We start from the raw sequence: 24,837 nt of genomic DNA, 5'->3' as shown, positions 1-24,837 counted from the left end.
AGATTGCTTCTTTTTGATTAGTAGGTTTCTAAAAACTTAAATCCGAAAAATCTATTTTCAAAATCTTTCCATTCCCCAACCTCTTTTTCCGCCTCGATATCCGGAAACAAATGTAATGGCCTCTTTTTGGATGGCCAGCCCAACAGCCTAAAATAGTAAAGTTACTGTTTTGCATTTTCCCAACCAGATTTTGATATTTTTCATGACAGTTCGACTGGATTGTATACGTAAATTTCAGTAAATATTTTGCAAAAATACGGACGTGAGAAATAAAATTTAATATTCTTTCTTAGTACAACATAAATTTCTAAATATCAGCGATTTGAAGAATAAAATATATAATTCGATTATTGTTTCAAGATTACAGTAAATGTTTCAGGGTCTTACGGTACCTTTCAACCACTCCTTGCCGAGTCTGGAATCCATTAAGCATTTTATAGAATGCTAAAGATTCGAGCGTTTTATTTTCTCATATCCAGATTTGTATATTAGATTTTTTTTTTTCCTTAAATTTTTTTTTTAGAATAATTTTGTTATTTAGAAAGGATATAAATTATAACTTATTGATTCCTGAAGTTTTTGCGAAAATCAGATATCTTACAATAACATTTTTGCTTCTTCTTCAGCCATATACTATTTTTCATAAAACAAAAATAATATTTATTCTCTTCTCCCTGGCTCTGTATGTATATATATATAATATGTATGTAATGATATTTTAATATTTAATTTAATCCAAATTAATTTCCTAAATTTTTTGCTTAATTCGGCCCACGTCGGGGTCATTCTAAAGTGTTCTCTTGTTTTCTGTTCCCATTTCACTGTTGAAGCTTTGTAAAAATGATGCGCCATCAGTTCCACGTGTCAAGTGGAAATGATTCCTTCGGTGCCCTTATCCAAGGTCAACACGAGTATTCAATCGACACGTGGCCGGAAATCCCATGCTATTTAAGACTAGTGATCATTTGTTTCGTTCCTTGCTTACTTCTGCTTTTGTACCGCACTGTGGCAGATCTGCCTTGTCCGCGTCTCTGTTTGTATATAAATTGCCTTCCCGGGATGGATTAAAATGAATTTTAAAATGTAAAATGTCTCTTCTATGTCTTCGAATCTGCCTCTGCTTCACATAAAATAATGTTTATATTCTTAAAAATATATATAAATACATAAAACTCTATTCTTATAAGAATATTATTCAAAAGCACGCATTACTTTGTTGAAAGATTAAAGGGAAAGCCAGTGTCTATGTGAAATTGTTTTGCTGGTCATAAGGAAACATCAAATCTCAGCAAAGAATAATATAAATGAAACAGTTACTATTGTCACCCTCCCTTCCTTTCACCTCAAAAAAAAAAACAAGCTGAGCCTTAAAATTACTCTCTAATGAGAATGATGCGTTATTTTAAGAAACCTGCCAATTAAAATTAATTTAATTAAAGAATCATACATTTTGCTTAGCTTATGCTTAAAAAAAATGCGTGTATTTATGGATACCATATTAATGATTTGATTTATTTGAAATAGTGAGATTTTGATTCTGCGAAAATTCTACCCTTAACATACAGACTAGCAGTACAGCGCAAGACAACAGGTAGTTGTATGATGACGTCACTCTCAGCTTCATTCCATTTGTCACCATATTCGTTGACAGAAGTTACAAAACCGTCCATCGACCAGTATCAAATTGGACACTTAAAAATGAAATGATATTATGCTTCTTGCGAATTCGAACGATTTCTTGAAAAACATGTAAAATGTAATAGTTTAATAATGTAAAATTTCAGGTATAAAAACTACCATATTCAAGTTTTGTCACTCAACATGTACCATATAAAAGTATAAATTTATTTCAGTTCATATCAGAGTTGTATCAAAAACGCGTTTCATTCATTCGAACATAATGTTCTCTCACATCACCATGGCGAAACTCTGCTAACGAATCTGTGTTGGCCTCTTCTGGAACAGGATTTACTTCCCAAATTCTATTCAGCTCGTCTTCTAAGTCCGTAAGTCTAGATTCTGTATCTTCCTTGTCCAAAATGGAGGATCTGTCTGTTACGTGGCACAACCGGCTCGGTCCTGCCACGTCCCTCAGGTGACAAGTCGATACGTGTTGTAGTCTTGAATTCTGGAATTCACGAACACTCAGCTCTAGCAAGGTGTTGTTCCTCTCGTTCTCTTGTTCCTCATCGAAGTGTAGGACATCCGTATCGATTGAAGAAAGCGTGCGTTGAAGGGGGGCGACCAGGGGCCGTGCACGTTTCCGCCGAACGAAATCATCCAGAATTATAGCTTTTTCCACCTCGATGGCCACGTTCGGAAGAGGTCTGTGACAGTTGGCAGGTAAGAAGGACGTCAGAAATCCACCGATGATGGAAAGAAAGCCGTACACCGCCAAGGGGATGTTGTAAGTGTTTTCCACTTCCTGTTGGATAGAAACAAACATAATGAATGAACTAAAATGTTGGCTATATTTTCCAGTGATGGCCAAATGCAGTAGCTTAGCAAGGGTAGTTGGCACCTGGGCGCATCCTTGCCATATTTGGCACTAAAGTTACGTAAAGTCATAAATAAATATATACAGTAGACTCCCGATTATCGGCGGGCGGGTTATCCGCGCCTGCCGCACTAAGTCTTTTTTTTTTTTTTGCTTCCAAGCAAAGAGAAAATGCTTCCAAAGCAAGAAGCAAACACAAATGACTGATTTCTTCAAAAAGGTGTAGTTTTACAGTTATTCTTTTGTAATTACATAATACATTACAGTATTAAAACAGTACATATGTATTAATTTTTCTGTGTATCCTTGACGCTTCTCGTAAGTACAAAGCACTTTTCTGTTGCACATTTTAGGTTAGTTTTGAGTGATATACTAAAATATTAAGCGTTAATTAAACATTTCCTGCTGTTTATTTTACGTTTTACTGTACATAAAACGATTTTTCAAAGTTGGAATGATTGTTTTCTCTTTTGCTATACCTGTTTTTAGCTTTTTTCGGATTATCCGCGATTTTTGTTATCCGCGGCGGCCGCGCCACCCAATTCTGCGGATAATCGGGAGTGTACTGTATATATTTGGTGCGTCCTTAAGTATCGACATACCCTTTGCATATAGCTTCTGGAAAAGTAAAGAAATAATTGAATTAGATTGAAAAAAAGAAGTTATTATCAGTGAGTTATAAAATAAAGGAATCCTCCAAGAAAAAAAATGTGAAAATACAAAAAAAAAAAAAAATCAATAAGATAAAAGAGGGTAAAAATAAACATTTAAAAAAAGAAAAGATGCGAAAATAAAAAAGATTTACCAAAAAAAAATAAGTAAAAAGAATTACCAGTGAAGAGATATGAATTCCAATCAGATGAGCTGTTCTGGACCAGAATAAGCAAGAACCCAATCCAATGGCTCTAATAAGACATAATAATCAAAATTAATAAAAAAAAAAATTACAATGGGATTTCGAAGCATGAATAATTCCTGTACATGAAAAATTAGTTATGATTCCAATTTTTCTTTGAGTAACTGTGACCTTAACGTGCAGGTGGATCACCGTGCATAAAACTTTGAAGCAAATATTTGAATATTTCATTCGTTAGTTTTTTTTTAATTTTTTATTTTTCAAGCTTTTTTCTTTATTTTCTTACCTTACACCAGTTGGGAAAATCTTCAGCGTGAAAAAGATGCTTGTTGCAGCGGCAGATCGAATACAGGCTTTCCCGATTACGGATAGTATTGGAGACAGCAAAGTCAACAAGTGAATAAATGGTTCTGAAAAGGAAATTCGGTAAAAATATTTGTTCTTTATTGTGCATCGGAAATGGTTCAGTATGAAACAGAATCGAATAATAATAATAATAATAATAGCTGTAATAATAACGATAAATCTTTCTGTGTTTGTATGTTGAGCTTATTCTTGTTTTATACATATGAATATTTAGGCAAAGAACAATTAAACTGTATTTAATTATTTGTTTTTAGAAAACTTTGGGAAAAGTATGTAAAACAATTAGTGCTTTCAGCTTTATAAGTTAAGAGTTTTCATAAAAATAGCTTGAGTTAAGAAAAACGAAAAATAGATTTCATTTTATTCCCAGTACAATGAACTCTGGCAAAATCTAATGATAATAATAATTTAATTGAATAATGTAAGATGAAATCATGTTATATGGAGAATGTTTTGATGGATTAATTTATGAAGTTTTAGCCCTCCAGTTGCACATCCCGCGATTTCCGCGGGTTGGCAATCAGTCCATTTTCTGTTGCATCCCGCGTTTTTCTCAGTTTAGAGGGTTTATTTTTACGATTACAGATTTTTATTATATCATATTATTATCGTGTAACATATAGTATCAGTTCACTTTCTTTGAAAAATATTTGAACATATTTGCAAACATCGCATCTAAATAGTGATTTTAAAGAATTACGCAGCCAGAGGGTTAAATATGCTTCAAAACTGTTTGTTAAGGTGGAATTCGAATGTAGAAGTATTGAAGATGTACATAAATATATAGAATAAAAACCAGTGGGAGCTATCTCACGGGGACTTTCATGTATATCTCGAATGAATGATGTTATGTATTATTAATTACATGTTATTGACAAATATTATAAAAATACCAATTAGCGCGCGATCTTTTGGTAATTATTTATTTTATTTTATTTATTTGGCTTAGCTGTAAATCGTTTAATTGTTGGAATGTGGTTATTGCAAGAGTGCAGAAAAACCGAATGTACAATTTAAACGCCTTTTATCTGACCATTTAAAATCAAAAATTTGCTGTGGAACTATGATTGTAGTCTCAAGATCATATACCAAATTTCATTGACTTGAATCATTGCGTTTATCAGTAATTGCGTTTACATGCATGGAAAAGTACTGACCGACGGACGTTCAACTCTGACATATTTGATTCAAAATTTAATAAGAAACTACATTTTAGATGCTAAACCAGTGCACTCAATTCGATCTCTTTATGTTTTGTAATTATTGAATTCCTTTATACTCGAATAGCTAGGCAAACTGATTTCCTCTAAATGGAAGTCGTCCAAAATTTTTTTTAAATAATACAATAAATTTGATCTAAAGTTTATATACCATATTTCATCTGTCTAGCCCGAAAACTTTTGGGATTATCGTGTTCACATACAGATAGACATAATTCTCAAAATGTGTTATTTGATTGAGGGAGGTATGAAATGTAGATTTATCATAATCACGAATTCGAATCTTTTGATGATAACAATATTTCCTCTACAATTCGTATAAAAAAATGAAAATAATGGTTAAGTGATCGATTGCATCTAAAACTATGTGAAATTATCTTATTCAGAATATAGGAGTGCTTATAGCGTTTAATGGGCAGCATTCGCAATTTTTTCGGCTCTTTAAACGAGTGCACTTCACACGGGTACGTGTTATTCGAGAATCAGTTGTATTTAACTAAGTTCTTTATTCATCAAGAGCTCAGTTTCTTATCGTCTTTTTCTAATTTACTTTGCACTTACTGATTTCACTGAAGTATGTGCTATACCCAAGAAGTACGGATCCAATACAAAACAGCCCACCTACACCTAGTGCCGTTCCATGAGCAGAGCGAGGTCCAAATCTACGAAATAAATAAATAAATTTAAATGATTCGTTTAATATGTATTCCAAACATAGGAGTTATATGAGCAAAAAAATTCATTTCAAATGTATATATTTTCTTTACATAGACATTTAATTTAAGGTGTTTATATTTCCGTTTTTATGACTAATGAAAGTAGTAGTTGCTTGTCAATGAAGGAACGTTATTTAGTAAAAGAAAATTTTTAATGAGCTTTTAATTAATATTAAAATAAAATATTTCTATTGAATGTCGAAATTTAATTTTCTGCATTTTAATAATATTAAATTAATGTTTACGCAGGATCTATGTGGAATATGCAAGTAAATTCAGAAAAATTGGCTTAAAAACCAATTTTTATCATCGAATTTGTAACACAGAAACAAATAAAATAAAAAAATTGAATGCATTTTTTTTTTTTTTGAAAACAGAAAACAAATTTAAAAATTCTTCCATAGACTATGAAAGAATAAAAAGAACGAGATTCCGCCATTAAGGTTGCCAGAACAAAAGAAACTAAGTTCGCAGTATTTTTTACGGTAATAAAATTCGTGTGACGGCAGTTTTAGTCATTTTATTGTGTTGTGTTTTCAGACAATTTCTAAGATTGCCTCGTTGTGTCAACATGTTTACTCCTGCTTCTAAAAAGAAACGCCATATTTCAAGTGAAACGTACCTTTGAGCAAAGAAATACACTAAAATAAGAACTCCGGTATCCATCAATCCTTTCACGAAGAGCGAAGCGTACTTGTTATTTTTTAACGCTGGTAGCTCCGAGGAAGATGATTCGGAATCCAGAGATATGACAAACCTGGAGAAAATAAAGACACGTTTACTTAGTTTAGAAAAAGTAAAAGAATAGTCGACAGGAATTTGGTGTGTTTACGCTGGACTTTTTTGGTTATTTCGGCATAAAGATATTATTTATAATTTTCCTGTGTGCTATCCGACTAAATACTTTCAAATGATCTGCATAAAAGTCTCCGAAAGTATCCAAAAATCAGTAACGACTCATTTTTAGTGGAATTAATTAAAAAAATGTTTTGTTATAAAAATATTCTTCTAAATGTACTAAGCAATAGAGATATTTTAAAATTATTTTCTATGCTTTTTAATCTTTAATTCTTTTCCAACTCAATATCAAATGGCTCTTGGTATGAAATCAGAATTTAATTTAATTTATGATTAATCAAAAATTTAAATTCTGAGAATGCTAACTATCATACTAAGATATGATTGAAAAATTGATGTTACACATTTACAAATATGAAGCAAGTTTAAAAAAAAGTGTGTGAAAACGTTAATTGTTCGTCAATAAGCTTTTTCCATTTCATAATTTTAGTGTTTCCTGATGATAACTAAAATTACCATCCGAAGACAATAATCTTAACACATCGCCAAATAAAATAATAATTATTCTTTTTTTTCTTTTTTTTTTGTTACATAATGCATTGGGTTTTAGCTAATTCAAAACTTAAAAAAAAATGTTTTTCTTTTAAAATAACCTTAACTTACTCAAAAATAAATGTATATATTTGGAAGAAGTAACAATAAGCATATAAATAAATGCAATAGCTATAAATGTTCCATAATTTTATGAAAATTGAGAAATTTATTTAAAAGCAATAATTAAACTTGCATATGATACTTTTATTTAGTGTTAAGACAAAAAAACTTTAAAAATAAAATGAGGCTGTTTTTTATTTTCATAGTAATGGTAAAAATTCAGTGCTTGACAAAAGTAGATTAATGATTAAGTATGTATTTTAATAATACTAAAACTACATCGGGACTGTAATAAAGCAAAAATGTAGTGCCCAAGAACTTTCATTATATTTTATCGCATTTCAAACAATTTCGAACATGTGCAGTTAAAAGTAGTAGGTTTAAGAATATCAACATTCCATTTAAAAGGAAAATTCTGGACTTGAAATAAAATTGAAAAGAGCAATTTTGATTCATGTAGTTTTAAATAATTCATACAATGACGGTTTCATTTGATTTTGGGTTTTGTCTCCTTTAAACATTAAGGACATCCCCCATTATATTTTAGTAAACGTAGCCAAAACGCACATTTTTTTTTTTTCGTAAGTTAGTTTAAGAAGTAAAATTTTTCGTCACATCATAACATTCAATTTTGCTCTTGTTTTATTATAAACTAGCCACCTTTGGCGATCAACCGGTTCGCCAGTATTACCGATCGCTACGATTTTCAATTAAATATTTTAAGTAACTGGTCTCTTAATAGATTCTCAAACAAAACATTTTGAATCTTCCAATTTTGATAGTCATACCAAACTTATATTGTTGTTTAGATCGTTTCGTTCAATTTACTATATATATTTTCCTAATGTGTTGTCATTTCCGATAAAACTTCAACTTTAATTTAAAGTGGAAATGCTGAAATTGCAATTAGTATAAAGATATTTCTTAATGAAACCAAGCTTTTTATTTTATTTATCATTTTTATTGTTATTTATTTATTATTATTATTATTGAATATGAGTGTTGCAAACAGAATCGCTCGGTATTTAATTCTTATGTGAACTACAAAATATTTTTCATAATTTATGTAATATCTCAAAGAATAATTCAACAAAAATTTCTCAGATTCAGCATAAAATTCAGTTTTTAGTTTTGCTTTCGAAAGGATGGAAATGAAATATTTTGTTCCGGCCTATAAATATATTCCACAAATTATGAAGTCTAAATTTAATGCAGTAAGGTATGATATTCTGGACACACCAAATTATAAATAAATGAATGAATGTTTCTATTTTCCACTATCAACTAAGACTTATTTATGAAGTTTTGAATGTTAAAAATTTAGAAAAACTCAACATTTTCATAATCTTAGGCCAATTAATCTTGAGAAACCTGCGCGCTGATTGGCGTATTTTCTTTGAAACGATCGATGGAAAATCTAAAATTATCCTTTTTTTATTGAATAGTGATATTCAAATTTTCATAAATCATTCAGTTTAAGTGATTGATTTAGTTGATTGGAAATTAACTCTTTTTATTTAAAATATTAGTGTTTCAAGAACACTTTGTTAATCGTGATTTCCACAGCAGAAGCTTTATGTAAAATCAAAAATTCGTTATTTATTAGAGCATTTATTGAATCAAGTTACATAAAATATAATCATTTTCCATTTAGACCATTTTAGCAGATCTGTGTCTTACTAAAGTTTACAAATTAGCTGTGTGGCCCTGATTTGAATGGATATCCTGTTCATATTAAATAAAACTTGCCTTAAAATAAAACTGATTTATTGAATTAATAATATAGAGAGTGTAAAAGATCATAAAATAATTTTTCTTGAATTTATTTTTTAGAAAAAATAATATTTTATATTTGTTTCATTTCCTACAGACACGTGCCGAAAATTATATTTTTGCAGATTTCATTTCCAAAAAGATTTAATTTATTTTTAATTGGAGCTTTAATCAATGTGATGGCAACACTTTGAAAAAAGCTGATTTTTTTCCCATGAATGCGAAACGTGCTCGTGCAGCTTAGATTTTATTTTTATTTTGTACGAAAAAAATTGTTGAAAAATATAGTTTATTTAAAAATTCATTAAAAATAGAAATTTAATTTTAAGGTTAAAACATTGGTATCATTTAAAAGATAAATTTTTGATCTTTAACTTCATGTAAAAATCTTTTTTGTGCGGTAATATTTTCGGAAGTTATAGCAGAAACACGCCAAAATTTCGCTTAATTTTTAAATAAATAAAATTCTAATTAAAAATTTGAAAAAATAACCCCCAGGTGCACATTCCCGGCCTCCAAGGTATACACGTGCCAAATTTGGTAGCTGTAGGTTGAACGGTCTGGCCTGTAGAGCGCCAACACACACACACACACACACACACACACACACACACACACACACACACACACACACACACACACACTCACGCACACATTGAGTTTTATTATAAGTATAGATAAAAAAAATGCAAGTGTCATTTAGCCCAGCAAACACTTACCACATGTAGTAAAGTATAAAAGTGTATCTTCTGATTTTTGTTGAGCAGACGACTGTCTCCAGGCTGTGCTGAGACCCGGTGGTGTAAGATTTTATCTTCTTGCAGAAGCTGAGGATGCGGACGCGGAAGTTGAGCGGCAGCATCGCCCTGTTGAATCGGGCGAAATGGACCAACTGCTTTTCGGCTTCATTAGTATAACCTTCGGCTAAGAGCCATGGCAAACTCCGAGGAATCAACCTGCAATACAAAGACAAATGATTACAGCTTTCTGATAGTACTTCTGAAACTCTTTATTGTAGCGATTCTAATTAGAATGAGGGTGCTCTTTAAATCTGTTCGGACCAAATGCCCTCGCATTGGTGTGGTGCGGAGGGATGCCAGCTCAGATATCGTCCTCGCCATCTGGCCGCAGTTTCAAATCATTTAATTTGATATTTAAATATATAACATGTGTAAAACATTCAACTTTCTTAAACAATTAAAGTGATACAACATTTGTTTTCACCATCTACGTAACTAACTGACTTAATTCTCATTACAATCCATAGTAATAAGATATTAAAAAAAAGAAAATTGGGAAAACGTTTTCATTTCCTGGCAAAAATCAAATTATATATATATGCACTTTTAATAATTGGGGCATAGAACTGAATCGGAGGACATTCGGAAAAAGTATTTACACACACACACACACACACACACACACACACACACACACACACACACACACACACACACACACACACACACACACACACACACACACACACAATCGGTTTTTGAAGGACGAAAACATTTTTTTCTTAGTTTTTAGCAATGATTAAATGATGCTAATGTATACCTTGTCCCGAGCATATAATAATTTATCGCCTTCTCTTCATGTTTGGCTTTAAAAAGTGTCATAAGTACTTTATTTTTTGATTTCATTTTTTTCGGTTTCATGGAACATCTATACCCCCTTCCCTTCATCACTGTCAAATAATTATCATTCTAACTGAGTGAGTATTTCTCATATTTTTTTCGGCGCATATTTGGAAAATGAATAACGAAAGTACGTATTCACCTAAATTCAAAGGTTTTGCTTAAGAATATGTCATTTTTACTTTATCGTATACGTAGTATAGAAAAAGTATAGTAATCGTCGAATTTGTTTAATTTGTTCGAATTAATCTCCACGTTTTAGACTTCCCTAAATATGAAAAACAAATTTTTAGAAAGTGTCTGTTTCTCCCTGACAAATATAACTCAAAAACGCATTGAGCTAGAAATGAAATTTGATATACTACATTTTGAGCTTGACAGATGAAATTTGGTATAAGGTCTTTACACCAAATTTGCAGATTTCTATCAAATTTTGAGTAAATTCTGTTCAGAGAAAGTCCGTTTGGCGAATATAAATTTACACGATGATTACAAAACGCAGAGCTAGATAAATAAAATTCGATACATAGATTTAATATGTATAGCGTAGACAATTGTCAAATTTTGAGCCAAATCAAACAAGGGGTTGACTGTCTATCAGTCAGTGCATTCAGAAACATGCAAATGCGTTAATTCCAGAACACAATGGCTTAAATGTATCAAAGTTGTTATGGGATATTGTAACTGCAAGAGCAGTTTTGTGTCAAATCTTTGTTTCAATCGGTTGTGAAAACATGTCTAAAACACAAATTCTAGCTTTGCATCCATTCTATTAATTGCATTCCAAGGATTAATCGGCAAAAAAAAAAAAAAAAAAAAAAAAAAAAAAAAAAAAAACTGGCCAAAGATGATACAATATATTCAGTAAAAATGTTAAATTCAATCCAAAAGTTAATATTTCGTTACCGTTGTACCCCATGCCTTGTAAGGCGTTCTCTGGCATGATAAGTTTATTAGAGTGTATGCGAGAAAGTTTTAGGGAGACCTCTCCTCGTGCTCTTATCTACAAATCTGCAACTCTTTTTCCAACCGATAGATCTTAACAGTGTTATAGCTAATATTTAATCCTAAAGAATTAATTTAGTCCTTAAAGAAATCTTAGATTTGACTACAGTGTCATTGAACTCACGTTGTCTTGTGCCACCATATTAATATAAAATAAGCTGAAATTTACTCATTTATTTTTTTCTAATTACATTTGCTTGAAAGTTTATAAGATTTACTTACCAAAAGTAGCCCAGGCAGACAATTCCTGGAGCAGATATCGCCAACTGTATGTACCTCCAGTTCTTTATAAGCCACGAAATGATGGACAGGATTATGATGCCAATGGGGGTGACGAAACATAAGCAAATGGTCGCCTTCAGATGATGATGATATTGGACAGTTTCTAAAAGTAATGTGAAAGAAATGCATTGGATGGCCTGCAATGAAAAACAGTTGCAAGAAATTATATCAATTTTAAATCCGCTCCAAATTTAGTTCTTACAAATTTTGATATTCACAGAAATACCAAAGCAAAGTCGTTTGTGGCCTTTCATAATAAACAATTAGTGGTTGATGGAAAAGTTTATTGGACAGTTTGTGAAACATAAGCCTTTCTACAAAAACTTATTCTGTCTCAGTTGGTAGAACCTACTTTTATACCGTGGAATTCTACTTTATAAAATTCAGCTCGGAGTAATATTTTTTCACAAAAAGGAAAAATTTCATTATATACGTTCAAATGAAAATGAAATTTTTCATGCAAACCTACAAAATGATTTTTTTTTATTAAAATAGTATTCGCAACCATGAATGGCATTTATGTCACAGGCCTTTTGAATTACATTTTCGTTTTGTGTCCATCGCCATTATTGTGGAGATTCTGCACTGATGATGTTACAATTTATGTTGCTTTAATCTGTCAATAAAAGTTACTGCAAATTAATTGGGATGTGTTATCCCATTCGATATGTTCTTTTGCATTACCAATTTACAGAATGTTTTGCTGGGTGTTTTTACAGGATGAAGAATTTTATTGAGCAAGATTTGATGAATAGCTGACGAACGAAAAACTATCAGATATAATAGCATGAATGTAAACAAACTTATGTATAATAATATTGTGATCAGAAATTGATATTGAGATGTTAATTTGATGAAAAGTGTAAAAGGGAAACATATCATCCAAGATTTGACTCCTTACTTTAAAATTAACAGATTATCTTTGATTGAGAGGAAAGATGGAAACAAAACATATATCAACTCTTGTAAATAATTGATTTAATTATACTAAAGTATGTTTTGAAATTTCAGTAAGGCTATTCTGGAAACATTCAAATCAGTTTTAACTGTGATCAGATGACGTGGATAGTATCTGAATTGGTTCTGCCATTCTGATTCGGGACAACGTTAGCAGGTAACGAGTGAACATATAGGCAGGATAATGAAGTAATTTAATTCTGTGTATATGTTACTGTTAAAGTATGAAATCCGTTATTTTATAGAATACCTAGTTATTCCATGAAATAACTGATCGTGTCCGTTAAAGTGTAAAACTCTCTTGTATTTCATGGTTTAACTAGTTATTTCATAGAATAACGATCTGCAGCCCGTTAAAGTGTAAAATAATCTATATCATATATCTCGCACGACAAATACATTTACCTTCCACCCCTACTGCATTTATGTTTTTGTTTGTTTGTTTTAGAAATAAAAAATGTTTTTGTTTTAGAAATAATGTTCTTTGTAATTCCAAGCGTCATTTTAGTAATCCTTGTTGTAACAAATGATTTTATGGTACGTTTCCATAAATACCATTTATACGCTGCATAAATTAGATAAATTGCTTCTTTTTCATTTTAATTGTCCATCATTAGTTTGATTTCATTTTAGATAAATTGTTTATTTTACACTTTAACTGTCTCTCATTAGTTAATTTATAGAATACCTAGTTATTTCATAGAATAACTAGTTGAAGTGTCAAATTAATAACATATTACACACTTTAACGGACACGATCAGTTATTTCATGGAATAACTAGGTATTCTATGAAATAACTGCATTATATACTTTAACGGTAACATATACGCTGAATCCATTCCAATATTCTGAGGCACCTGAATTCGAATGATCTTAGGATTGAGAGTGTTAAATTAGACTGTTTTTCTTCTTATCTTAATAACTTTGTAAAAATGCATATATATTTGTTGATTATGATTTCTAGAAGCGAGATTTTTGCGTTTATACACAATATTACTTCAACAGACACTTGCGGTTTATAAATTATGGCAAAGTAATGAAACGAACTGTAAGCAGACCAATCATACTTGGCAAAGAGGTAATATTATCCTAATATACTATAATTCATAGAACCTGGGGTTTTCTTAGATTTATTTGATTATTAGGCCAATCAATGACAATTATTAATTGACCTGCGTGCTCCTCTCGCAGCCAACGGTCTAAAGTAGCAGCCTAGTCAAAAATCCAGTGCTGAGAAACAAATGAAAAATTATTCTCAAAATTCTTTCTTTACATTAAATAGAGTTAAATGTGTGTAAGCTGGTGTCCTGGCATAGGGGTAGCGCGTCTTCTCCGTGATCTGGGCGTCCTGGGTTCGAGTCCCGATTCAGGCATGGTTGTTCATCTATGAGATGTGTGAATGTGCCCCCCTGTAAAAAGGGGTTGTGCAGGCGAATGTGATGCGTGAGAAGCTAAGACGTACTCTTGTCCCTAGTTGGCGCTACTAAAACAAGAGACTCTCCCTGGGCTTAAAATTGCTGTCTTCGTCAGCGAGCTTGTCCATGGCAAGTGCCATTATAAACAATAACAACAAATGTGTGTAAAAAAAATACATATAAACAATACATTCAGGAATACATGATGTAAAGATCTCATTAAGCAAAAGAAATATTCAAATGAAAATTGCAACTTAGTTCCTACCGTGACTAAAACTCCTTGTAAAGAGTATCCAACAGCAAAAATAGTGAAGAGAGAAAAGAAGTGTAGACTGAGTCCTAAAACTGTATGAAGAAAAAGCGCGGCGAGGAGATTGAATCTTCGACCATAATGGTCAGCTAGAACTCCGAACAGCAGCCCTCCCAGCATCGTCCCAACTGTGTACACGTACGGGAGAAGAGTCATCAGGTATTCTCGCTCACAGACCAAGTCCCACTGAAATGATAACCAGTTTCATATCAAATTAAACTAATATTGAAATTCATTTCTATTTATCTTACTGTGCATAAGGAATGCAGAGCATAGGAAATTTAAAACATCATTACTTTTCTACAATTAAATTCTTGTTGCCTTTGGCGACGGAAAATAACTTAGCTGGTATACTGACTAAGTTTAATTTCAATTAAATTTTTCAGACATATCCTTTATGTCCATGATTCTGTCAAATTGTCAGAAATAAAAGTCGCCTAATACTCTTGCATATGCTCTATTTATTGTGTACATGACACTTTTTAATGAAGATCAGTCCCATGACGTCACATCGCTATTAAAAATGTAAATGTGTGGTTCATTTATTTTATAAATTTCGCACTAATTTAACTTCGCTCTTTTTCCGTCTCGTAAATTGCTCAGGTACTAACCTTTTTTCTTTAGCTTTCAACAATGGAAAAAATCACGCAATTAAATGTTTGATGAAACGGAAGCAGTTTTAATTTTAGGGCAACAATATAATCTAATGTTGGAAGTCAGCCAATGATAATTTTTCAAAATGCTATAAAGTTTACTTTTGCGACAAAATTTTCTGAAGTTATCATGAGAAAACGCTAAAATGCAGCTTGATTTTTAATTAATTCAAATTCTAATTAAAATTTGGAAAAAAAAAGTTGCTTGAAGTTACGAATTTCCATTCTCTAGTGTACATATGTGCCAAATTTGGTAGCTATGAGTCAAACGGTCTGACATGTATAGCACCTACAGATGCACTTTCATACATATTGTTAATAGATATAATTCTCTTAGATAATATTTTGCATGCCAGTCTCTGCTTTTGTTTTTATGTAAAAATAATTTTAAAAAATATCGCGAAGATATCTTCTATTGTTTCTTATTGAACCAAATCTTTCTTTAAACCAAAATTCAAAGCATTTTTTTTTTTTTTAAATAAGCGATCTTTTTTAGATTCAAAAATAGCAGCGAGAGTATTTTTCCCTCACCTTATTGGGATATTTATAGAATATGTCACTCTTTTATATTTAGTCTAGAAGTATCGTTAAGAAAGTCCATTTCATATTTTATGTTACGCCTCTCTTCTTTCATAGAATTAACACAACATTTTATACAGATCTATATTTTATACAGTCTGGAAGGATTGCAATATGAGGATTGTAAAATTTTCTGTATAAATTTTTCACAAGTTAGGAAGTAAAAAAAAAAAACTTTTTATTTAATATTTATTTTTGTTTCAATTGATTTTCTCCAATTAGTTCTATTCATTACGTTCTTTTCTGAAGTAAAAATTTGTTCCAAGAGATCTCTTCTCATAAAAAATTTGTTTATAGAAAAATTGTTATAATAATGCATTACATAAAATCTGTACTAAAGGAATCTTCAATATCTTCACATTTCAACAAATAATTTCATTTATCTAAATATGAGAAAACGGTAGTTGATACAGCTTCAGTTCTGAATTTGCAAAAAAATTAGCATTGTGTGTGTCCACGCTCCTTGATACTATCCACCACTTATCCACGCTCCTTGAGACATTCCAACAAAATTTGGCTCGCCTTTCTTAATTTTCTAAACTGATTTTAAAAACTTCTGCTGAAATAGGAATCAAATATTTTATATTTTTCCACCACAGCTTCAGAATATATCGACACTCAAAAAATTACTTTTTATAAAAACTTTTAAAAAAACAATTTTTTATAAAAATTGTTTGGTGTGACTGAAAAGCCAATTTAAAATTTGAAAGAGTTGGCTTTTCAGTCACACCAAATTAATTTTGAAAAATTTATTTAATTTTTTCCCAAATCAATTTTAACGCAACTTATTACAATCCCTTTTATTATGGATTAAATATTAACCATTATATCTACAACTCCGCTCGCATTTATTTATTCTGCTCGTATGCGAAAAAGAAAACACGTATTTTAAATCATACAGTTTTTATATTCAAATTTTTAAGACCATTAGACCCAATTAATAATACCTAATTAATTATTATTCAAAAGATTTCGATAAAATACATTAGTAGTCTCAACATGAAACAAATATATGTTAGATTGACTGGAATTTCCATTTAGAATTTGGCAACATATAATTGATTTTGGAAGAAATATGAAGTTTCTAAATTAGTACTGGCTTTTTTTAGTAGATTAATTTTTAATTTAAGACATTATCAATGTCAGGAGTAGGCAACCTAAAGTCTCTTTAATCTCGGATATTTTATAGTGAACTGATCTTATATTTTATGCAATAACGCAGTCTTAATGCCAACTTCTGCTAAAAACAAAATCCCAGCTATTGCAAATTCAGATAACAAGTAAATAAATAATTTTCAGGAGTATGACGAAGCATGCATAAAAATAAACATATATTCTGAAAACTGCTACTTTTAACTGATTTTTTTTCCCTTACGAAAATATTTCATGCTTGGTGAATATTTTATGATTTCTGCATTCACAGCCGTTTTATTTAAACCTTGATATTCACATTTTCTACAATATTCTAAAACTAGGTTCTAAACTTTCATATGGCAGCAATGATTAATTGGGGAAAAAAATGCCCAAATTCTAAATAATAGAAAGTTTTAAAAAAAGAAAGCCACAGATCTATAATTTAAAAATGCAAACCTAAAAATAACTATGATACAATCTAAACAGTATGACTTTGAAGTTGGCTCAAAAAAATATACGCATTCAACTTAATAGCAACACTCATGTTAAATAAAATACTTCTGAAAATGGTCCCATTTTTATAAAAAATGTTTAGAAATATCTTTATTCGCAAAAGAGTTTAACCCAAAATGGTAGCAGATACAGAATTTAATGCTAAGCGCATATGGAAAATTTTATGATAAATAAATCTTTTGGTAGAAGTATTTCGAAATCAGAATGGCAATGGCCTTGCCTTTCTTGCATTTTCGTGTTTAGATATGACTTATCGGAAAAGGACTGTCTGGAAAATCATAAATAAAAGAAAGCTCGTGTGATTCTTTCCAAGAAAGGGTTGATTCAGCAAACTAAATGCAATTACAGATGCAGCATGTCTCAAAATTTGTTCGCAGTTTTAAAAAATTTGTATTAATGGGGAACCTGTGAATAGGATTTCTAAATAAGGCTTAGATATCGACTCCCGTCTTTTTTCCCCTGGAAATAAAGAGGAGGTTCATTAAATACGCCTCATTATGAGCACATTAATAGCAGGAAGAACATCAAATGAGGCCTTGTCAAGTGCATGAAATAATAGAGCCGTCTTATAGCATAATGCCAACAATCCGAGTAATAGTATCAATGATCTTTTGCTTTAGGTTTTATTACTGTTCCGTATTTTTCTCAGATACGAGATAAAACTAACATAAATCCATAGAAAGATTCAGGACATCGAGTTTTCTTAACGATTTGTATTTTCTTGCCATTTTTTTATGCTTTATTCAACCATTTCTTTTTTAACAGGGATCTCAAACGTGTAAATGCAGTATTATGATAATAACTAAATACATGGAATAAATAATATCATCGTATCTCATCCATTGAGTTCATAGCAATTTTTTTTATTAAAAAGAGACTATTTTCCCTCAATTGAGAGATTGTCGCTGCTTTTTACTTTCTCCTATGCGGAATATAAAGAAAGTATATTAATCTCCAAAAAATTCGAACTCGAGATTGTGAAGAATCTATACTGAGTTCGAAAAACACATTTTTATAAAATATCCGCCTGTCTGTGACAAAAATAATTCCAAAACGACATGAGCTATACGGATGAAATTTATTATATTGTCTTCACACCAAATTTGTAGATTTCTGTCAAATTTTGAACAAAATCCGTTAGGAGGAAGTCTGTCTATCAATTTATTCGAATATAAGTTAATCGAAAACTACAAACTCAAGAGAGCTAGATAGATAAGATTTAGTACAAAGATTTAACAGCTATGGACACCTATCAAATTTTGAGCCAAATCCAATGAGGGGTTCACCGTCTGTCGATCATGTACTTTCAGAAACATGTAAATATAATAACTCTAATACGCAGTGATCTAAATATATTAAATTTGGTGTAGGATTTTGTGAATACAAGTGTAGCTTTTTAAAAAAATTTTGTTTCAATCGATTGAGAAAAACGCATTTAAAATACAAATTAGATTTTCGGATGTTATTAACCACGTGCCAGGACTTAATTTCTCAAAAACTTGCCAAGGATGGCACGATAGATTCAGTAAAATTCACATCACAGTTTAATATTTTGTAATTATTGCATTTCAGGCCGTCAACGTCTTCTCTGGTGGAGTGCAGGCGGAAAAGGTTTTGTAAGACCCTCCCACTGGTTTATTTCGGGTGTGTATAGACAATCTCTACTATCCTTTCAAAATGGTGATGCCAGAATATTGAAATCAGTTTTTTATTAGCATAATTATACAACTGCAATATGGAAGTTTTCTGATTGAAGAACAAATAGAATTATACATTGTGTAGAGGATTGGAATGAGCGGGGATAGAACCTGGAACTTTGTGGTTCGCAGTCCCGTAACATCACCATGATACAAAAGCAATTGTTCGGGTAGCGTAGCTGTTAATTGGCTTATAAGCTTTCACCACAGACTCTCCCTCCAGTGAGTCGGAGGTGAGACGAACGATATGGCTGTTGAGTGGTGATGTATTAGCTGTTGATTCTAATGCGCCTGCACCCATTTGAGCAGCGCCAAGCGTTATGGCGAGCGTGTGCGGGTGAGTAGTTGCTAATGCTGTTGCTCCGTCAAGTGAATCTGACGACTTTGGTTTGCTGTGGGTAGATGGCGCCACAACAGCTGTACGAAGGTTGAAGGATCACGTCCGAGATCACCAATGTGGCGGACTGTGATGAGCGAGTATAGAATCTGGATCCTTGTGGTTAGGAGTCCAGTAACATGACCATGATACAAAAGCAATTGCTCGGGTAGCGTAGCTGTTAACTGGCTTATAAGCTTTCACCACAATTGCAATTCTGAACTTTCTTTAAAAAAAAAAAAAAAAAAAAAAAAAAAAACAGCATCATTATCTTGGAAATTCAAATAATTTTTTTACCTCTGTGATGAGTGTCCACTCTTCTTCACTGTGAAGATATTCCCAACCGTAACTACAGGGTTGGATGCCGGCTAAATGGTCATTGGGATCTATATACATGGAGCAGGAGGCAAACATTTTGCGGCCTTTCACCTCCACGATGGGCCAGGGAAGAGCGTGGCCGAGGGCTGTGCTATTCTGGGGTGTTAAACGACACCTGTGAGGAGGTGTCCAGCCGTAAAGGTGGAGCAAGTGGTCGCTGAAAGTGATGGGCAACTGAATGCAACATAAAAGAAATGCTGTGAGAATTTGGTATTTTCCGTTGCAGGCTTCATCCCAATCAGGCATTGCTTTTCTTACAGAGAACGATGTGAGCCTTGAATCAATTTTTCATGGCCAGTAGATTTAAACCTAGGTAAAAGAAAAACAGATTATTAAATCATGTGGAACAAAACAAAATTCTAAATCTGGGAACCTAAGAATCCGAAGAATGGAATCCAAGAACCCAAGAATCCGAAAAGATACTCAGCTCAAAATATTTCCTTTTTTATTGAAAGATCGATCGAGGGCCACTTCATTAAAGATGTCAAAACATTAAAAACTTCTTTTTTTGTTTACTTCATTTGGTGTTAGTGTGAATGGGTGGTAAATTCCTAGTTCGAGATCAAACAATCATGAAATCAAAGCCTATTTTCAAAGATCTGGTATGTTTGTGGACCTGGTGCAAGTAAAATCTTATCTTCAAGTGCATATTGGCATGTGAGTTAAGAATGTTGTTCCCAATGTCGTCTTCGTTATCTAACTCCGTTTCAAATGATAAGGCCTATTCCAAAATATTCCTAATGTATGTTCATAATATAAATCTAGCCAAATTTCCAAAGATTTTTGCTTATTTTCAAGGTTTTTAACTCACTCACAAGATCAAATATCCGAAATGTCCTTAATAGCCTTGAAATTCACAATGCTTTTCTAACTTATTTATTATGTTGAAAGTAACTTTTCAGCTGTAAAATTAAATGCAGAAGCAATTGGAATTCAGAACTGAATATGACAATTTCAAAGATTAAATAAATTGAGAAACTTTAATTGAAAGGATCAACCATTTTCTTCTGAATAAAGTTTGAAAATGATGATGCAATTCTATATAATTGAAATTCGTAACCTTTCATGCTTTTTAGTTTAGGGTATTTTTAATATATAATCATTGTTTTCTTACAGGGGGAAAATGTTAAAACTTTTATAATACTATTTTTGTTCTGTAGCATATGATTCAAGGAAAAATTTTGGTAAAAAAGATCCAATATCTCTAAGTGCAAAATAGTAATAGTATGACGCTTTAAAAATCACTCATTTCCTCATATCTCTTAGAAAGATGACTTTATTTAAATGTCTATAAAAAGCGAATATTTTATTTTGAAAGGAAGATCTTCATATACATCTGGTGCTTTTCATTCCATTTCGATATATGGCCACTGTATTTTCACCTAACTTCTTCCAGGCTCATGGATGACGATAAATTGGTCTGAAACCTATACTAATCGCCTTTAGTGACTCACTGTTCGCACATCATATTAATAGTATTAACTTAATTATGTCGGCCAACCTTGAACATTTATATCTTATCCAGTTGTGTAACTAAAGTGGAGCAGGTAGGACATATACCATTGGTGCCGTTAACAGGAGGGGGGGGGGTGAAAACAGATACATTAATTTGTTACATTTAATAGAAATGTGAATTTATACTCCACGCAGTCTTAAGAGCTAAAACTTCTCCAATAAAATGCCGGAGAATACATAGATTTGTTTCTTCCTCGTATACGTAGTCCAGAGAAAGTATTGTAATCGTCAACAAATTCGAATTCCAGATTTTGATGAATCTCCACTTTTTGAATTTCCTTGAGTTAAAAAAAACGCATTTTTGGAAAATGTCCGTCTGTCTGTCTGTGACAAAGATAATTCACAAACACTTTGAGCTAAATTTGGTATACGATCTTTGCACCAAATTTGCAGATTTCTATCAAATTTTGAACAAATTCCGCTCAGAGGAAGTCTGTCTGTCCGGTTCTTCGAATGTTACTAACACGATAACTACAAAACAAAGAGAGCTAGAAAAATAAAATACGATTCACAGAATTAATATTTATAGCCTAGATACTTATCAAATTTTGATCTAAATCCAAAGAAGGTTTGACCATCAGTCGGACTTTACTTTCAGAAACATGTAAACACGATAACTCAAAAACACAATGACTTAAATAAATCAAATCTGGTTTGTAATTTTGTGACTAAAAATGGAGCTTTGCTTCAAATTTTTATTTGAATCGGTTGGGGAAAACGCATCTAAAACAAATTTAATTTTCGGACACTTTTAACTAAATGCCAAGGATTAATCGCCAAATAGTTTGCCCAAGAATGATACGACGAATTCAGTAAAAATACCAAATTCACTTCAAAGATTAATATTTCGTAACTATTGTATGCCATTGCTATGCAAAGTGTTCCTTGGGGGGTACCTTTATTAGAGTAAATACGAGAAAGTTTTTGGGAGACCATTGAAGCTGGTTGCAATTTGGGAGCCAACTGAAATTGGGTTTCTCAAAACAAAATAACAAATAGAATCTGTTGTATAATCAGATCTTATTTATAGAAGCGAGAAACTCTTTAAATCCTTCTCAAATATTAGTTTCTCAGTGAGAAGAGAGCAAGCATGTATGATTACACTATGATTTTTTTAATAGCAAAGAGACGATGTTATATTGAGTAATTTCCCCAGGTTGTTGTCTTGGTTTCGTATTGTAAACATAGAAATAAAATATAGCTTCAATATTCATACTAAATGCATATTGGGTTTTTCAGAAATTTGTCACAAATAGGAAAAATATATTATTATTTTCAACGAACAGAATAAAACCCGGAAAGAAACACTTATACTAATTTAGTAAAATATCAATAGTATTTAGGGTTTCTGTGGATAAAAAGTAAAGTTTTCGTTTCCTAGATAAGTTTGGTTTTATATTTCACAAAACGCTAATTTCTCTTAGTTTCAATGTCAAACCATCAACGGTAACTAATCTGTTATTAAATTCTCCCTTCACAATTTACTTGATAATGTAATTGGGGTTAAATGAAGTATTTAGGGATCATGAGCTTTCAAAATTAACGAAATCGCACAATGATTGGAGTTGAGGAACAAATTCTTTTGTCTTTCTGATTATTTTAAATATATTAATTTTTTAATCTTGAAAGTTTTATTTTCGATTGTAAAAATTCGATATTATTTTTTATAATAAAAAATCCTTAAACTTTTTCCACATGCACCTCATTTTGGAAGAATAAAATTACTCATACATTTTTGCTTCTCAACAAATCATTCATAGTGAAAAAAGTTTTAATATTCGGAAAGCACTGGGCCTAAAACGCCTCTTTTTCCACTTTTAACACGAATAGTATATGGCCATTCCAACAAATTCAATGGCAACTTGATAGGATAGAACCCAAACCACTTGGATGTACAGAGAATATCAAAATAATAAGTCTTTCCTATTGTCTAACCGTTTTTTTAATAATCAAATCTCTGATTTGCACTTTTCTATCTATGGTTTACTTAGATGTGTAACAATGTATAACCTTATCAATTGGATTAAGAGTCTACACATCGTTTAGCTCTAATTCATTTTTGCACCGAATTATAATGTTTGTAAATGATTTTCTGTTAGATTATAAGTTTAAATCGGTGATAATAGTCTCCCTGAAACGTTCTTGCATATTTTCCAAACAATTTTTATTCCCCCTTCTCGCATAAATTTGTGGATCTTGCAATAAGGTCGCGAATATTGACATTGGTGAACAATAGTTACGAAATAGAGATCTTTGGTGTGAATCTCGCATTTTTAGTGAATCTATTGTGAGAATATATAGTTTAGAAGTCTTTTTGCAGACACCAAAATTTGTCACAAAATTACGATCATAATTACAAGATAAGATAAGAACGTCATTGATATAAATCATTAAACTTATGAGTTGTTGCGTTTACGTGTATGCGAAAGTATAGACTGACAAGCGGTCAAACCTTTTTTCAAATTTGGTTCAAAATTTAATGATAATCTACATTTTAGATATTTCACCTACGAACCAGATTTCATCTACCTAGCTCTTTGTGTCTTGGAGCTATCGAACTCATTGTAATCGAACGGCCAGTCAGACAGACAGACGGATTACGTACAAAACTAAATAGAAATCTACAAATTTGGTAGTTAGTCCAAATACCAAATGTTATCCTTCTAGCTTAAAACGTTTTTTAGTCTTCGTGTTCACAGACAGACAGACATGATGCCAAAAATATTCTTTTCAGATTCAAGGAGGTCTGAAACATCAAGATTTGCCAAAATCTTCAGTTCGAATTTTTTTTTTTGAAGATTATAATACTTTTGCTACACTTCGTATTTAAAAAAGTAAAAAAGAAGAAAAACACGGACGTTACTGTAAAAGCGTCATTTATCTCTAAATTGCTCATGTTTTGAATTTGAGGAAATTTCTTCTGTACTCTCAAGCCAGTCTCTCTTGTAGCTCACTTAAATCTCAGACCGAATTAAATTTCTAAAAAATCTACTCTCTTAATTTAATGGATTCAAAGGAAAAATTTCTGAAATTTCTGATCATATTAAACATAATGTGAAAAAATTATTGAGATCATAATTAAAACAATAATCAAAAATTCCATACCTGTTATCCATGCGTCACGACGGTATAAAAATACTTTTTCTTGCATAATCAACATATTTAATGGCTCCTATAAAACATACTGGGAACATTCAAAATTGATTTCTCCTATTCGCAGTTGCGACACTTTTCGCACGGAGTGCAAAGAGTAAAAAATGCTCGAAATACGGAAAGTGATCTGAAGCGTGCAATCGCCAAATTCTAGCCAAATTGGCGATTTCAATGATTAATTCATAAAAATTCATTCACATAGTGACAAATGTAATGTCTGCTTTAATGGATTTTCAATGATTTATATAAAAAAAACAATTTTATAAATAAACGGTAATGAAAATGATTATCATTTTCACATATTTTAAAATATGTCTTATTTCTTAAGGATATTGACTCATAAAAATGT

At 31.5% G+C, this 24,837-nt stretch overlaps 1 protein-coding gene across 1 annotated transcript; it reads right to left on the bottom strand.

Moving 5' to 3' along the window:
- Positions 1 to 1,837: 1,837 nt before the first annotated feature.
- Positions 1,838 to 24,562, bottom strand: LOC129985036 (organic cation/carnitine transporter 2-like). The gene is made up of 10 exons (XM_056094963.1): positions 24,441 to 24,562; positions 19,740 to 20,129; positions 14,446 to 14,676; positions 11,748 to 11,944; positions 9,600 to 9,836; positions 6,278 to 6,412; positions 5,501 to 5,601; positions 3,640 to 3,763; positions 3,330 to 3,402; positions 1,838 to 2,425 (listed from the first exon to the last, which is right to left on the bottom strand). The coding sequence occupies exons 2-10, from the start codon at positions 20,064 to 20,066 to the stop codon at positions 1,871 to 1,873; spliced, it is 1,980 nt and encodes a 659-aa protein (XP_055950938.1). The 5' UTR covers positions 20,067 to 20,129; positions 24,441 to 24,562; the 3' UTR covers positions 1,838 to 1,870.
- Between the last annotated feature and the right edge of the window lie 275 nt (positions 24,563 to 24,837).

The sequence above is a fragment of the Argiope bruennichi genome, chromosome 9 (assembly GCF_947563725.1).
Source record: "Argiope bruennichi chromosome 9, qqArgBrue1.1, whole genome shotgun sequence".
Lineage (NCBI taxonomy): Eukaryota > Metazoa > Arthropoda > Arachnida > Araneae > Araneidae > Argiope > Argiope bruennichi.
This window is presented reverse-complemented; position numbering and strand designations above follow the sequence as displayed.

What these genes read in the sequence shown, in the direction of transcription:
- LOC129985036 (XM_056094963.1), bottom strand. Translation starts at nt 20,066, where the DNA reads ATGCCTGATTGGGATGAAGCCTGCAACGGAAAATACCAAATTCTCACA. An exon ending in AGTGGACACTCATCACAGAG is followed by an intron (nt 14,677 to 19,739) that starts GTAAAAAAATTA and finishes TTATCATTTCAG; the next exon opens with TGGGACTTGGTCTGTGAGCG. An exon ending in ATTTTCCCAACTGGTGTAAG is followed by an intron (nt 3,403 to 3,639) that starts GTAAGAAAATAA and finishes ATGTCTTATTAG; the next exon opens with AGCCATTGGATTGGGTTCTT.